Raw genomic sequence first — 14772 nt, forward strand, 5'->3', positions numbered from 1 at the left:
CATGGGCCAAGTCCTTAGAATAACCTTGGGTCTACAGGTGCTACAAAGCTGGGCATCTCTGTAGTCATCCAAGGTTCTCCCAAAACACGAAGTGGTTTGGTTTGTACGCGGTTGGCATTCAGCACTCGTAGTCAACTTTTGACTGTTCAATTAGTCAGTTAGTCTTGAAACGGCAAGTAAATAGTCCCAAGTTCCAAGTCCTCCAGCATCTCACTCACCTAGATCTGTCCCCAGGCCATTTACCTACTTACTGTCCAAAATAGTAACCATGGGTAAATTCTCAAATTTAAGTCATTTACATTAACATGCAGCTATTTAATTTTCATAGAAATTAAAAATCCAGGGCTGGAAAAATGGCTTAGCAGTTAAAGCACTTGCCTGCAAAGCCTAAGGACCTAGGTTCAATTCCCCAGAATCCATTTAAGCCAGATGCCCAAGGTGACGGGCACATGCATCTGGAGTTTGTCTGCAGTGGCTGGAGACTTAGGTGTACCCACTCTCCCTTCCTCCCTCCCTCTCTCTCTCTCCCTATCAAATAAATAAAATATATTTCAAAAAAGAAATTTAAAATCCAGTTTTTAACTGTCACGCATCGTATTTCTGCAGTTGACACACGTGCCCAGTACAAGCGCAGTGTGGACCTTCCCATCACTATGTAAAGCAGACAGCAAGTGAAGTCTAGCACAGCAAGGCCCACAGACATTTCCTGGACTGTTGTCTGTGAGCTGTGTCACACTGTGTGTCCACTGTTTGGACTGCCATTGCGCAGTCAGCAAGACAGTCTACAGAACACTCCTCAGAGGAACTTAAATCCTAACAGGTCCCAGGCCCCATGAGCCCAGAATCAACTCCCAGCCACGGCCCCAGTCGGAGGACAACTGACTAAGCATTTACTAGCATGTCTCTGTGACAGGCCAGTCCCCTCCTCCTCCTCCCGTCTTCTCCCTGACCACAGCTGACAAGGTTTGGCGCCGGATACGTGCCAGTGCCCTCCCCACGTTTAGGCAGGATTACCAGTGACAGGTCCACCAAAACATCTCCATTAAGGGTAAAGCCAACAACAATCTCTAAATAAAAGGCCACACTCCTTATAAACAATTAACTTTTTATAAAAAGGCATCTACAGTATTTACACAAGTCCACGCGTGATCACACATGACTTAGCGGTTGCATGGAGTTTCCGGTTTTCAAAGTCACGCCAAGGCGCTCGCACTCCCTTCTCTGGGCCTGCTGGGGGCTGCTGGGGCCAAAGGGGGCCGTGGGCAACAGGCAAGGCACTGTATAAATAAATGCGAAGGCCAGGGCTTCGGGGGGAATGTTAGTGTACACCTGTGATCAGAAATGTGGCAGGGTCCACAGGAAAAGTGCCATGTTTCTCCCCAGGCCCCGCAGCCGGGGCAGGGAGCAGCTCCTGAGGCTGCGGGAGCAGAGCCCTGTGGGACCCCATTTCCTTCACATTTCACTGGCTTTGGAACAGACCCTAGGGCTCAGCTGGGAAGGGGAAGGGGTTCTTTGGGAACAGGACTCTTAGTGCAAATGTCTCCCACAGTGCAGAGCAAACCCTGAGGTTGGTGCAATGCTTTTCTGAGGTCACCGATCTGTTCCCCTTCGGGCCAGCTTAGTGACAAGACCCTCTGCAGACACGTGGGCTGAGAACAGCTCGAGGCTTCCTCCTATGCAGGTCGTCTACCTCAAAACAATCCCATCGTCCCAGCAGGCAGGGCCAGCTTGACTCCGAAAGACAAGCGCGGACCCTGGCCTTCTGGATCATGAGACTCCACTGACCCTAGGAGGGTGGTCCATCCCAGTTTGGCAGGGACGTTGCACCTGGCTGTGTCGAGGGGCCCACAACAGTCTAGCTTCTCTGCACCTCAGCCATCACGATGCCAGACCTTGCTCTTTTAGGAAAGCCCGTGAATTGCAACAGTCCAGCTATGGTGCACAAGGAATGGCCTGGACAGAGGTCAGCCTCACGGGGGATAGCAGACTGTCAAACCAGTTGGTGTCCATGTTCTTCAGATCAGTGAAGACGCGTGGTAGGCCCATCCCGAGATCCCCTAGGAGAGGCACAGAAGGTGTGTGAGGGGTCAGAAGGCATGCTCTCCCGTGTCATGCCACACAGTTGTCCCTGAAAGCCAGGCACAGCACAGCGTCTTTCCCTCCTTCCTGGCCCAGCAGCTGGTTCATGGGCTGTCTGCACCCCCAGCCACTGAGTCTAAGAAGGATGCTCTCCCCTGGACCTGACCCTTTGCTTTCCGCAGCTCCTCCAAGCTTCCCCCGTCTCCAAAAAGCCATAAAGATCAGGGGCTTCTTACCCCCAGGGCTGTCCACCTCTGTTTCCTCCTTGCAGCTGAAGTCTCCATAGATCGAGGTGGGCTGGGCACCGGGCTCATTGAGCAAGTATCCCTTCCCATCCACGCTTGTTGGCTGCCATTCGGACTGCTCAAATAGCTGGGGACAGAGAGCAAGGAGCCATCAGCTGCCTTCTTGCGCAGCCTGTGACCCTTCTCCCGGATGCAATCACAGCCTGAGACATTTTCACACTCTCCAGTGGACAGCCACGTGAAGAGCTGTCGGAACAAGGCCCAAGAGTGGGACGGTCCAAACCTACAATGGTCTTCCTCCTAGGGTCACTGTCCCTCTCTTCCCATCCCCACCCTCCGCAACTTCCCTCAACTGTGTGAGGACACAGCAAGGAGCAGTGCAGCTTAAGCAAAGGTTAGCAGAACAAGTCCAGAAAAGATAACCAGGGAAACTAGAGATAAGGAACTGGCCCAAGTCTCAACTTTCTGTGGGGCAGAGCCAGGACAAAACTACCTCAAAAACCATTTTATGTTCACTTTCAACAGTACAGCAAAAAAAATAATAATAAACTAGAGGATAACTTGCTAAAAAAAAAAATGTTGTTTTTAAAAGCCAGCATATTGCAGATCCCAGGACTGATTATTGAAACCTCATGTGCACTTCCCAAACCAATAAGGCTGGGCCTGTTAGGACAGAGGACCGGGTACTAGTGATGGCTGGCTCCCAGAACTGTCTGGAACCCCCAGGCTGGCCTCAGGATGGGCCATCGAAGACCAGCCCTCCCACCCGCTCTCAGTACGCACTGCCTTTCCCACCAAGAAGAGCAGCGGCCTCTGGCCACGCACGTGGGACACTTGTAAGGCCTATGCAAGCCGCCAGGTGACAGCAGGGCCCGGCCACTCTCCACTCTGGCTTTCTTGCTCCTCGCAGAGAAGGGACCACTCCAAAAGTGTCTTTACCTTCATGAGGTCCTCAGGTAATCTCCCGTCTTCATCCTCATCTGTGGCAGCTGTGCGTGGGGACAGAGAGGTTGGCCGACCATGGCCACAACTGCCCTGACATGTGATCCCCATCGGCTTCGGCACCTCCTCCCTCGCCCCCCCCCCACATCACACACACCCCCTCCCAGCCAACATCTGCCTGGCCTGGAGATTTCAGAACAGGACACTGGCCTGATGACTCACTCTCCCAAACTATGAAGGGAGGCCTCGCCCCTCCCCTTCTACTTCCTTCCTCACCCTACAGACACAGGGCAGCCACCTTTGACCAAGATACAGCCCTGGATCCTTCCCTCCAGGCCCAGCCCACCAACCAAAGCCCTCGGTGCCCTCTGAGCTCCCCTCCTGTGCGCTGGGGGCTTGTCTCACCCCCACAAGCAACACTCAGCTTGAGCAGCTCAACGGCAGGTGGATTTCTGAGCATCTTCCGCCCCCCCCCCCCCCCGGGGCCCACTCACACAAGAGGCGAGCCAGGCCTCAAGAAAACAGACCTTCGGAGGTGGAAGGCATGGGCGACACCTGGAAGTTGTACAGGTCACTGGTGCTGTCTGGAACGATTTCCATCTGCATGTGCCAGTCGGAGAGAGTGCTACTGACAACACCCGGTGACAGAGCTGGCGTGAGGGGACGAGACGGCAGGAAGCGTGGTCAGGACGGAATGCTCAAGTGTCCACGGTTCCCCGCACGCCCCACCTTGCAAGCTGCCCTCACAGGCCACCTTCTACCACCACCACGACGCCTCCTCGACCCAAGACTACAAAGCCCGGCCCGCAAGCTCACCGGGAGTAAGGGCTCGGTCCACTTCCAGGTCCTGGCCCAGGAAGCCCTGGGTTGTGTAGCTGCTGTGGTCATCGGGCAAGGTAGAGCTGCTGAGCCCATCGAAGGTGTCTAGGCTGGAGTCCCCACAGGACTGCTGGGGGAGAGAGAAGCTTAGGCCTGAAGAACTCTCCCCCGCTGCCCGCCCTGCCGTGCCATGACCACAGGCCCAGAACGCTCCCCCGCTGCCCGCCCTGCCGTGCCATGACCACAGGCCCAGAACTCTCCCCCGCTGCCCGCCCTGATGCGCCTGGACCACACGGCCGGAGGCGCAGGCCCGCGCTCACCTTCCTCTTGGCCTTGCTCTTAGTGTCTCGGCTGGACTTGGACTTTCTCTCTGCGGGACAGATGAGACAAGCTGTCAGCTACCTGCACGGGCCCACCCAGCTGATGTTCCTTCTTCCCTTGCTCCCAAGGCCCGGCGGCGGGCTACCTTTCCTCTGGTTCTTGGTGAGGGGAGGCAGCATCCGGTACACGCGCACTGCCGAGCTGCCCTTGTTCCTACTCTGGTCTTTCACCTCTTCGATGTCCGGCAGAGAGTTCATGGCGCAGCGGAAGTTGGCCTTCCACGTCTTGGGATCTGGTTCTTTTTCCCCTGCTTTGTATCGGCCTAGAGGGAAGAACAACGAGGTGCATGGTCAGCTGCCCCTGGCCTGGGAGGAAGGAGGCAAGAGTCCTCCAGATGTCCAGAGTGGCGGGACCAGCAGATGCTCCTGGACAAATGCACGGGCTTGGCATAAAACCCCTCACAGGTCTCAGTGAGGGGACCAGCCGGGCGCACTGGAGCGCCTCCATCACCATCCCTGACAGCACTGTTTCCCTCGGGCAACCAGAGGGTAGGAATCAGGACTCAACTGATGTTTCCTTCATAGGAATGGACAGAGAATAGGCAGGAGTCACTAATATGTAAGCTGATTGGGCCAAGTGCCTGATTCCCTCAAGGATGGAAGGAAGCCACCAACCAAATGGGTTTTGGACAAAAGTTCTTGGTCAATACCCAGAGGAAGGAAGATGAAAAGTCTCTTTCAGTGCCCTGACTGCAACTGCTTTCTCCCAGGAGAACTGTAATCTAGTCACAGACTCCCTGAAGGCATGCTTTCTAAGAGGGCTTTAAAAATCCCTCTTGGGTATCATCTGAAACAATGGATTTTGTCCTTAAGAAACACAGGTCTGCCTGCCCCCCCCCAAATAATTCTGCTGGCCGCATGGGGGAGCTCAGGGGCCTCGCCTGCGTCTTGACCCTGACCCTCGGGGGCATACCTGTGTGAATGGCCCAGCTCCGGAACAGACAGGCATCCTTGTTGATGTCCCAGCCGTGCTTGGCAGCATGCTTCCACGGGATCTGGAAGATCATCTCTTCCTGAACAACACACACGAGGCCGTGTCAGCTCAGAGGCCACAGGCTTTGCCGCTGAGTGCGCCCTGCCCCCAAGCCTGGGAAAAGGCTAACTTCCCCTTTTCACCCTGACATCTGCCTTGGGTTGACCTGACTGCCTTCAACAGGCCACTCTGGATCTCTCAGGAAGAGCTCCAGGTTGTGAAGAGCCACAGAACCAGCAGCTAAGACCCCTGACCCCCACATGTCACTGACACGCGGGGACCCACACAAAGCACCCTTCTGCGGCTCTGGCGTGTAAGCTCTAGGGTCCTTCTGTCTGGCTGGTGAGCGCAAGAGCACAGACTTCCAGTGTAAAGCACAGTCTAGCTCAGGATACGCGGGGCCACTGGCTCCTACTCGGGGCGTCCCGGTCACACCCTCAGAAAGCTCTAGAATTGGATGGTGACAATCTGTGTGACTCTGGCACCTGTCACTCTACCATTCTACCTCCTCATACTTTTCTCCCCTCTAAAACAAGACAACAGGGCTGGAGAGATGGCTTAGCAGTTAAAGTGCCTGCCTGCGAAGCCTAAGGACCCATGTTCAACGCTCCAGATCCCACGTAAGCTAAACACACAAGGTGACACAAGCATGTCTGGAGTTTGACTGCAGTGGTTGGAGGCCTTGGCACACCAATTCTCTCTCTCTCTCTCTCTCTCTCTCTCTCTCTCTCTCTCTCTCTCTCTCGTTAAAAAAAGAAAAGAAAACAAAAACAAACAAACAAAAAAAGAAAACATACCTGGGGCGGGGGAAGTGTTTTTGAATGCAAAAGGTTAGCACATATGTGGGGACACAGCTTAAAGTCTTACTGGTATTATTACTTTGTTAATTTTTTTGAGGTAGGGTCTCACTGTAGCTCAGGCTGACCTGGAAGTCACTACGTAGTCTCAGGGTGGCCTCGAACTCATGGTGATCCTCCCATCTCTGCCTCCCAAGTGCTGGGATTAAAGGCGTGCACCACCACGCCCGGCCCTACTTTATTATTTTCTTGCAATAGACTTTTGGTCAGACTGTTCAAGCTGAAATCTTGGCTTTCGCACTTTTGGTATGATCTTGTTATTTACCTCTAAGTGCCGCAGTCTCCTGACCTGGGACCCCTCCCAGGACTAGTGCGGAGACCCCGTGAAAACAGCCTCCGCGGTACACTGAGGCACAGAAACTGCTGCCACTACTGCCGTGAACAGCATGGTTACTAAGGGTCTCTGCCGCCACAAGGGCACCAACTTCAGGCTTCTTAGGCCACAGTCAGCTAGTACGAAATTAACTCCGGGGTCCTCTACTGAGCTAGCTACCTTTCTGTCCAGCAGTGCCCACCCTCCTGACACATCCACCCAACTGGACAAAAATTCCAGTTCTGCACGTGCTGGGAACCTTGCTGCTGGAAACTGTTTAAGTGCCTTTCAGTGGGCATCCTGACCATACCTTGAGAAAGGTAGGACTGCAAGGAAGGCGCAGCCTGGGCCCGGCACACTCCTGCAGGACCTACTGGGAAAGACATCTGCCTGTCCTCACACTGCCACCTCTGACCCGTGGGCGAAGTTTCTCCCCTGAAGAACATGGGTTAAAATAGTGGCAGAAAAAAAAAAAAAAAAAACCCAAAGAGTTACACTCACTTTATTAATCCAGATCAGCCCTGGGATTTTGTTGGAATTAATCTGCATCTCTAGCCAGGGTCTCATGCGCATCCGAGTGATGGGCATGGTGGCTGTGGAGAGAAGACAGAAGGCTCCTGTTTGCAGTGTGTTGAAGACAACCCTTGCCGCCCCACCCAGGGACACTTAAAATACCTGCCCTCACACCCTGGTACCCCAGTCATTAAGCCCCCCCGCCCCAGCCTTCAGTAAAGCACCGGATCCTCAAGTCATGCGCAAGGGGACCTGCACAGGAATGAAATTTCTCCCCGTATTTCTCTAACATCTTGGCAAAAGACACCTGTCCCTTCTCTCACCCTCATCCCGCCTGTCCCAGGAGGAAACAAGCTTGCAAGTTTGGATGGCTTCAGGATTTATATGCAAAAGAGCCAAAACACACACACACACCACACGCACACACACATCTATCTATCTGTATCTACCTCAATACCAGAACTTTTCTCTTAGAATTCAGTCCCTGGAGAGAGGCTTCTGCTTGATGCAAAGAATTATCGCCACCTACTGTGCACCTTCCCTAATAGGCAGTCACTCTGCATCCTGGACACTTCCTCCTCCGCCGCCGCCACGACCCTCCCACCCCAATGCATTCCTCGCCTGACAGCCCGTGCCCCCCGCAGGCCCGGGCCGGGATGCCAGCCCTTGGCCTGGGCGAGAGGTGGAGCGAGGGGCACCTGTGGCACCTCCTCTGGTCCCCCACCCCTGGGGCCCCCCGAGCCGGGGTGGATCCCAGCGGCACCCCCCCCCCGTTCGCCGGGGCGTGCGCGCGCGCTCGGCGCGAATGCAACGCCGGTGCGCGGCGCGTCCCGCCCCCGCCGCTCCCGGTGGCCCGCTCGCCTCCCCGCGGGCCGGGGCCGGGGCCGGGGCTCGCGCTTCGCGGCGCCCCCCGCCGCCGACCCCCGCGCCTCCCGGCCCGGCTCACCTCGGCCCCCGCGGCGGCGGCGAGGCGGCGAGGCGGCGGCGGCGGCGCGCTCGGCGGGGCCCGGCCGGAGGGGAGGTGCCCGCGTCCCGCCGCCCGCTGCGAGCCGTGGCGCGCTGTGCCGAGGCCGGGGCCGCCGCGCGCTCTAAACGCCGGGCGGGATTCCCCGCGCGCGCCCCGCCCCGCCCGCCGCGCCCGCGCGCCCATTGGCCCGCGGCGCCGCATCACTTCGGGGAAATCAGGCTGTTGCAGCGCTAAGCGGCGAAGGGGAAGTACGGGCCGGGCGGCGGCCTCCCCGCCCCCGCCCCCGCCCGTCCCGGGAGCCCGGTCCCCGCTCCAGACTCCCCGGCCCCGGCCCCGGCCCCGGCTCCGGCGCCGGCCCACGTCCTTCCCCGGTCCCGCACCCTCCCACCCGCTGCCTCCAGCTCCCTGTCGCGTCCCTGGGACACCTGCGCCCCTCTTCAGAACGGACACCCCCACACACACACATACAGCCACACTGCAGGACCGAGTCCTCGAAAATTGTTCTGCGCACCCCTTTAATCCCAGCACTCGGAAGGCAGAGGTAGGAGCATCTCTGTGAGTTCGAGGCCACCCTGAGACTGCAGAGTGAATTCCAGGTCAGCCTGGGTCGGGGCGAGACCCTACCTTGAAAAACAAACAAAGAAGGAAGGAGGGAAAGAAGGAAGAGAAAAGAAAGAGGAGAGAGAAAGGAAAGAAACAAAAAAAGAAAATTGTTCTGGATCCCTAGGTCAACAACTAATGAGATGTCATGATGGGAGAATTTTTTGGTCTTCACACTGTCTTGAGGGGTCGACGCCCCTCCTCTGGATCACTCAGCTGGTCAGGGAAGTTGAGGCAGAAAGCCTAGCCTTCCCCAGGAGCTACATGGAGCCAACCAAAGATGCAGGACCAGCTTCCTTGACTATAAAGTGACAAGAAGCCCCTTGCTGGTTTGCAGTGACAGGGAGAGATGCAGGTCACACCTATTGTCACCCTTCCAATGGCAATTTGATAATTTGTCTATTAAGTGCATTCTTCCAGACCACAGTCCCAACATGTGGATAATGCCTATCTGATGGGGAAATAGGATATCAACCTCTGAATTCGATGCCCAGGGATGGGGGGAGCCTCCTGGCCTCCATCCAGAAGGAAGCAGCCCCATGACCCTGCGAGGCTTCCCTGCACTCCCCTGTACAATCGTCTCTCTGGGGATATATATGAACTTGAGTCCCAGAGCTCATCTTACATCCTCCTCTCTTCCCCCTCCCACCGGGCCATGCCCTAACTAGGCCTGGCATTTCGGTGAAGGTAACCGAGACTTCAGAGAGCGGTTTGGCTGGCCGGCTGGCCTCAGCGCTCTCCCCGGCTGTCCACAGTAGGCCTGCCATCTTAAATCCCTCCCATCACGGTAATTGGCTGGGCCTTACTGTACCTGAGCTGAGGAGAAAATGTCTTCAGAACCAGCACCTGGTAACTCTGGTGAGTAATGAAATTTAAAGTCTCACTTCCCTAAAAGAGTTTAAAGAGGTGCAGGGGAGGTCCAGCCAACCTGCCTATTGCTAATCCTCCTCCTCCACTCATGTCACAGACACCCCACGTAGCTCAGTGCAGAATCCGCCCCCCCCCCCCCAGCACCACCATTCCGAAACACGTGAAGTCGCTCTTCTTCTTGGTGGTTCAGGTTTCCTTCTTTTGCTCTGAACCTCACCACTCTTTCCTTGCATTAAAATAAGACCTCTAGCCCAAGAAACTCCGTCTCAGTCTTCTATTTCTGAATCTGATTAGGCCATGACTTGGAAATAGAGGTATTGCTGGGTCTTACTTCCTTCTTGGGACCCCTCCCCCAAAAACACACACACAGTCCTTTCCTCCTCTTGCTTTTGCCTCAGCTCATCCACATGCAGCATCTTTGGTGGGTTTATCCTGACATCTACCTGCCATCTTCAGAACTCAGCCTGAAACCAGGCTGGCTGGATTTATCCACTCTAGCACCCACAAGAAGATCTTGGCCCATTTGTTCTACAGGCTGGGCTGGGGGTGCGTGCTCTATCTAGAGATCTGGCCCGCAGGCTCCCTCCTTCACAGCCCTCAAAGCTGCTGCCTCGGAAGAAAAATTTCTCTTCCAGGTGTCGCTCCCCTCTCCACAGCTGGCTGTCTGGGGAAGCACGCCCGCCGTTGTAGTGATGCAAGCTATAACTGCACTGGTGAGTCATTCTGCCTCACAATGGGGGTCAGGAGCAAGGCGACTCAAAGGGGCAGGAGGACCTTGGAGGAAGGAACCTAGGTGGGTAAGAAGCAAAGAGAAGACACAGAGAGCCTGGAATGGGGAGGTGGGACTTGGGGCATCTTAAGTGACAGGCGGTGAGAACTGGCTACGAGGCCCAAGACCTTCCAAACAAGTGACCCTGAGTTGCGACACCTGTCCTCCGTGTGGCAGATGGATACCTGTCCTGTCTGTCTCTGAGAACCTGACACGGTCACTGGAAAATTCAGAATGAGATTAGGGAGAGGAACTTTGTAAGTCTTGCAGCTGAGAAGCTAACTGGGGCCCCCGCTGAGGATTCCAGGAGATTCCAAAAGGGCTTGAAAGCCCAAACCTTCATATGAACTCACAGATGGTCGCCTGCACGGGCATACGTAATGCACATCCCTCTGTGACCTGAAATGTACATCTACAGTGTTGTTTGTGATGGGCACCTGTTTGCTGTTATAAAGAAAAAAATGAACCCAATTAGTCCCCTATTGTAGGACATTTAGGTTATTTCCGTTTTTTCTCAATACAACCAATACTGTTGGCTAAATCTTTGCACATACCAATAACTTTGTACTTAGGAGAAATTCCCCCTGTTAAGGTCTGCCAGTGACCCTGCCATCCCCATCTTGAAATGCTCCTTGATTTTTTATTTTATTTTTTTATTTTTGGAGGTAGGGTCTCACTCTAGGCCAGGCTGACCTGCAATTCACTATGTAGTCTCAGGGTGGCCTCCTACCTCTGCCTCCCGAACGCTGGGAATGAAGGCGTGCACCACCACACCTGGCTTTAATTTTTTATTTATTTATTTTTTTACTTATTTATTTGAGAGCGACAGACACAGAGAGAAAGACAGATAGAGGGAGAGAGAGAGAATGGGCGCGCCAGGGCTTCCAGCCTCTGCAAACAAACTCCAGACGCGTGCGCCCCCTTGTGCATCTGGCTAACGTGGGTCCTGGGGAACCGAGCCTCGAACCGGGGTCCTTAGGCTTCACAGGCAAGCGCTTAACCGCTAAGCCATCTCTCCAGCCCGGCTTTAATTTTTTTAATCATTTATTTACTTATTTATTTTGAGGCCAGCCCAACAGATGGGCCTTTTTTTTAATGAGAGAGAGAGCAAGGGTGAGAGAAGGTGCATTCCGGGGCCTCAGTCACTGCGGTGGGACTCCAGACACGTGCGCCCCTCATGCGCATACGCTACCTGGGCCGCTTTGTGTGTCTGGCTTACGTGGGATCTGGAGAGTTGAACATGAGTCCTTAGGCTTCACAAGCAAGCACCTTAACTGCTAAGCCAGCGTGGCACCCCTGTTTATTTATTTTTAAGGCACAGTTTCATGTAATCCAGGCTGGCCTTGAATTCTTGACCTTCCAGTTCCCAAATGCTGCAGTTACATGTGTGCATCACCACACCCAGCTGTCGCTTTGAGCCATAAGATTGGGACTGCTACACTTTAACGTGTTTACTTGCTTTTGAAATGGGGTCTCATGTAGCCCAGGTTGTCCTTGAACTCACTATGTAGCAGAGGATAACCTTGAATTTCTAATCCTTCTGCATCTAGCTCCTACATGCTGGGATCCAACCAAGGGCTTCAAGCATTCCATCACCTAAAATGAGCTGCTGCCCCAGCCTCAGCCAAACCCACATAAGTAACCAAAGCTTTCGCTGCAATGGAGTAAAAAAAAATTACGCACACGTACATACACACATTTATTTTAAGAGAGAGAATGGGCACACCAGGGCCCCTTGCCACTGCAGAGGCATGTGCTGCTGTGGTTACTGGGGAATCAAATGCCAGGCAGCAGACTTTGCACCTTTTTTTAAAATAAGATTTTATTTATTGGGCTGGAGGGATGGCTTAATAATTAAGGCACTTTCCTGAAAAGCCAAAGGACCCAGGTTCAATTCCCCAGGACCCACATAAGCCAGATGCACAAGGTAGCCCACATGTCTGGAGTTCATTTGCAGTGGCTGGATGCCCTGGCATGCCCATTCTCTCTCTTTCTCTCTACTTGCCTCTTTCCCTCTCTCTTTCTCTAATAAATAAATAAAAATAAAATATTTTTTAAAGAAAGATTTTATTTATGTAAGAGAGAGGGGCAGATAGAAAGAATGGGTGTTTCAGGGCCTCTAGCTACCGCAAACTCCAGATGCATGCATTCCCTTCTGCGGGTACTGGGGAATTGAAGCTGGGTCCTTAGGCTTGTCAGACAAGTGCCTTAACTGCTAAGCCATCTCTCCATCCTGGCTTTGTGCCTTCAACAGCAGAGTTTCACTATGTAACCCAGGTTGGCCTGGAACTCTTTTTTTTTTTTTTTTTTTCAGAGGTAAGGTCTCACTCTACCCCACGCTAACCTGGAATTCACTTTGTAGTCTAAGGGTGGCCTTGAATGCATGTCGATCCTCCTACCACCACCTCCCGAGTGCTGGGATTAAAGGCACGTGGCACTGTGCCCGGGACTCTTGAGATGACAGGCGTGTGCCCCAAGCACCAGCTCCTAAGTACTGGGCTGCTTCTGCTGACTCCCATTCTGAACCGGACCCCACGTTCTCGGGGATATTGAGCGGAACACACAGCCCTACCCTCACCACGTGCACTTCAGTGTTCCAGCCAAGGTCTCCCGACATGCTGCCCAGGCTGACCTTCATCTCCATCCAGATCCTACTGACTGCAGGGAGTAGGGAGAACCGTACCCCAGTTCCTCCCCACTTCTGACAGCGCCTGAGGGAGGACAGAAAGCAGGGTGCAGGGTTGTGACTGAAAATGGGGAGTTTTGTGTTTTTGTTGCATCATCCTAAGAAATCTCTGGTCCCTCTGGGCCTCAGCTTTCTTCTCTTTAAAATAGAGACAATCTGCCTAGCTCTCCTCTTGGCTGTGAAGGTTGTTAGACCGCATTATGGGAAGCCAGGCATGGTGGCGCACGCCTTTAATCCTAGCACCCGGGCGGCAAAGTTAGGAGGATTGACGTGAGTTCAAGGCCACCCTGAGACTCCATAGTGAATTACAGGTCAGCCTGGGCTAGAGTGAGAGCCTACCTCGAAAAATCAAAAAACAAAACAAAACAACAACAACAACAAAAACATTATGGGAGGCCACGGTTTCCTTCTAAGCACCTGCATAGGTCCCAGTAGACCAAACCAAACCAACATGGGAGTTATTCCTGCTAAGTACCACACACATCACTGATTGAAACTTTAAGAGAGCAGATAGATCTCAAGCCAGACCAAGTTCTTCTAAAACAGGCGACTCTAGTCTACTTGAGTCAGCATAATAAGGAAGTCCCCTGCGCTTTAATACTTATAAAAATGTACCCTGAACTGTCCTGATGTCAACCAATCAGGTTGTTTTGTTTCCTTGTTCCCATAGCTCTGCTGTCCCCCATTGGGAGTGCTTGCCACCTAACTCATGACTCAGGCAATGAGATCCATCACTGAGTCTGCTGTAATTTTGTCCTGTGAGAAGATAAAGTTAGGTAGATTATCAAAATCCTTCCCAGACCATAGGACACTCCTCCGGTGAAATGGTTGACGGGAATGTGCAACTACTGAGCACCTTCCCTTTCTCATGCTGTCCTTCCGTTGGCTCCTGCCCCACTTCCCAATACTCAGTAACGAAAACGCCCGTTCCCTCTCCATCCCATTACGTCTAGTTCTGCTCAGGGTTTTTTGTTTGTTTGTTTGTTTGTTTGTTTTTTGAGGTAGGGTCTCACTCTAGCCCAGGCTGACCTGAAATTCACCATGGAGTCTTAGGGTGGCCTCGAACTCTCGGCGATCCTCCTACCTATGCCTCCCGAGTGCTGGGATTAAAGGTGTGTGCCACCACCACCACGCAGGGCTTCTGCTCCTTTTTTATGTTTTCTCTTCTTTTATTTTTTTTATTTATTTATTTATTTATTTATTTATTTATTTATTTATTTTGGTTTTCTGAGGTAGGATCTCACTCTAGCCCAGATTGACCTGGAATTCACTATGTAGTTTCAGGGTGGCCTCGAACTCTCGGCGATCCTCCTACCTCTGCCTCCCGAGTGCTAGGATTAAAGGCGTGCACCACCATGCCAGGCTTATGGTTTCTCTTCTTCGTTCCTTCCCTCCCTCCCTTTCTTCTTCTCTTCCTCCTTCCTTCCCTTCCTTTCTTCCTTCCTTTCTTTTCTGCAGACAGGGTCTCCCACCTGCAAGTGCTGGGATTACAGGCGCGCACCACCGCACAGAGTTCCCTCTTCTGCACCGTCTTCTGCCCACAGCAAATGCCCAGTTTCTATGAATGTCCTCACAGAGCCACCCAGAGGCCCTCCCCTCCCGTGGCCTTTGCTCTTTGGCACTGAGCTTCCCCTGAATTGTCTCTTCATTCCCTATGGTTCCTCCTGAGTGCTGACCTTTAGGGAAACATGGTCTGCATTTGTTGTTTTCAAGGCAGGGTCTCACTCTAGCCTAGGATGACCTGGAACTCCTTCTATAA

The 14772-nt window shown here is 53.5% G+C and overlaps 1 protein-coding gene across 2 annotated transcripts; it reads right to left on the minus strand.

Moving 5' to 3' along the window:
- Positions 1-1088: 1088 nt before the first annotated feature.
- On the minus strand, positions 1089-8084 carry Irf1 (interferon regulatory factor 1). Of its 2 annotated transcripts, none has more exons than XM_045152543.1 (10): positions 8068-8084; positions 7110-7201; positions 5379-5478; positions 4552-4728; positions 4406-4455; positions 4083-4212; positions 3794-3916; positions 3264-3313; positions 2316-2451; positions 1089-2057 (listed from the first exon to the last, which is right to left on the minus strand). In XM_045152543.1, the coding sequence occupies exons 2-10, from the start codon at positions 7194-7196 to the stop codon at positions 1933-1935; spliced, it is 978 nt and encodes a 325-aa protein (XP_045008478.1). In that variant the 5' UTR covers positions 7197-7201; positions 8068-8084; the 3' UTR covers positions 1089-1932. The 2 variants fall into 2 exon arrangements, with proteins under 2 accessions (XP_045008478.1, XP_045008477.1); XM_045152542.1 differs by having other exon boundaries at positions 4083-4215.
- Positions 8085-14772: the final 6688 nt, after the last annotated feature.

The sequence above is a fragment of the Jaculus jaculus genome, chromosome 6, assembly GCF_020740685.1.
Source record: "Jaculus jaculus isolate mJacJac1 chromosome 6, mJacJac1.mat.Y.cur, whole genome shotgun sequence".
In the NCBI taxonomy this organism is placed as follows: Eukaryota; Metazoa; Chordata; class Mammalia; order Rodentia; family Dipodidae; genus Jaculus; species Jaculus jaculus.

Bases quoted from the DNA above. Each gene is read 5' to 3' on its own strand.
- Irf1 (XM_045152542.1), bottom strand. From the start codon at position 7,196: ATGCCCATCACTCGGATGCGCATGAGACCCTGGCTAGAGATGCAGATT. The intron at 4,456-4,551 runs GTAGCCCGCCGC...TCTGTCCCGCAG, and splicing joins CACCAAGAACCAGAGGAAAG to AGAGAAAGTCCAAGTCCAGC. The intron at 2,058-2,315 runs GTAAGAAGCCCC...TGCCTCTCCTAG, and splicing joins AGAGGTGGACAGCCCTGGGG to GGGATCTCGGGATGGGCCTA.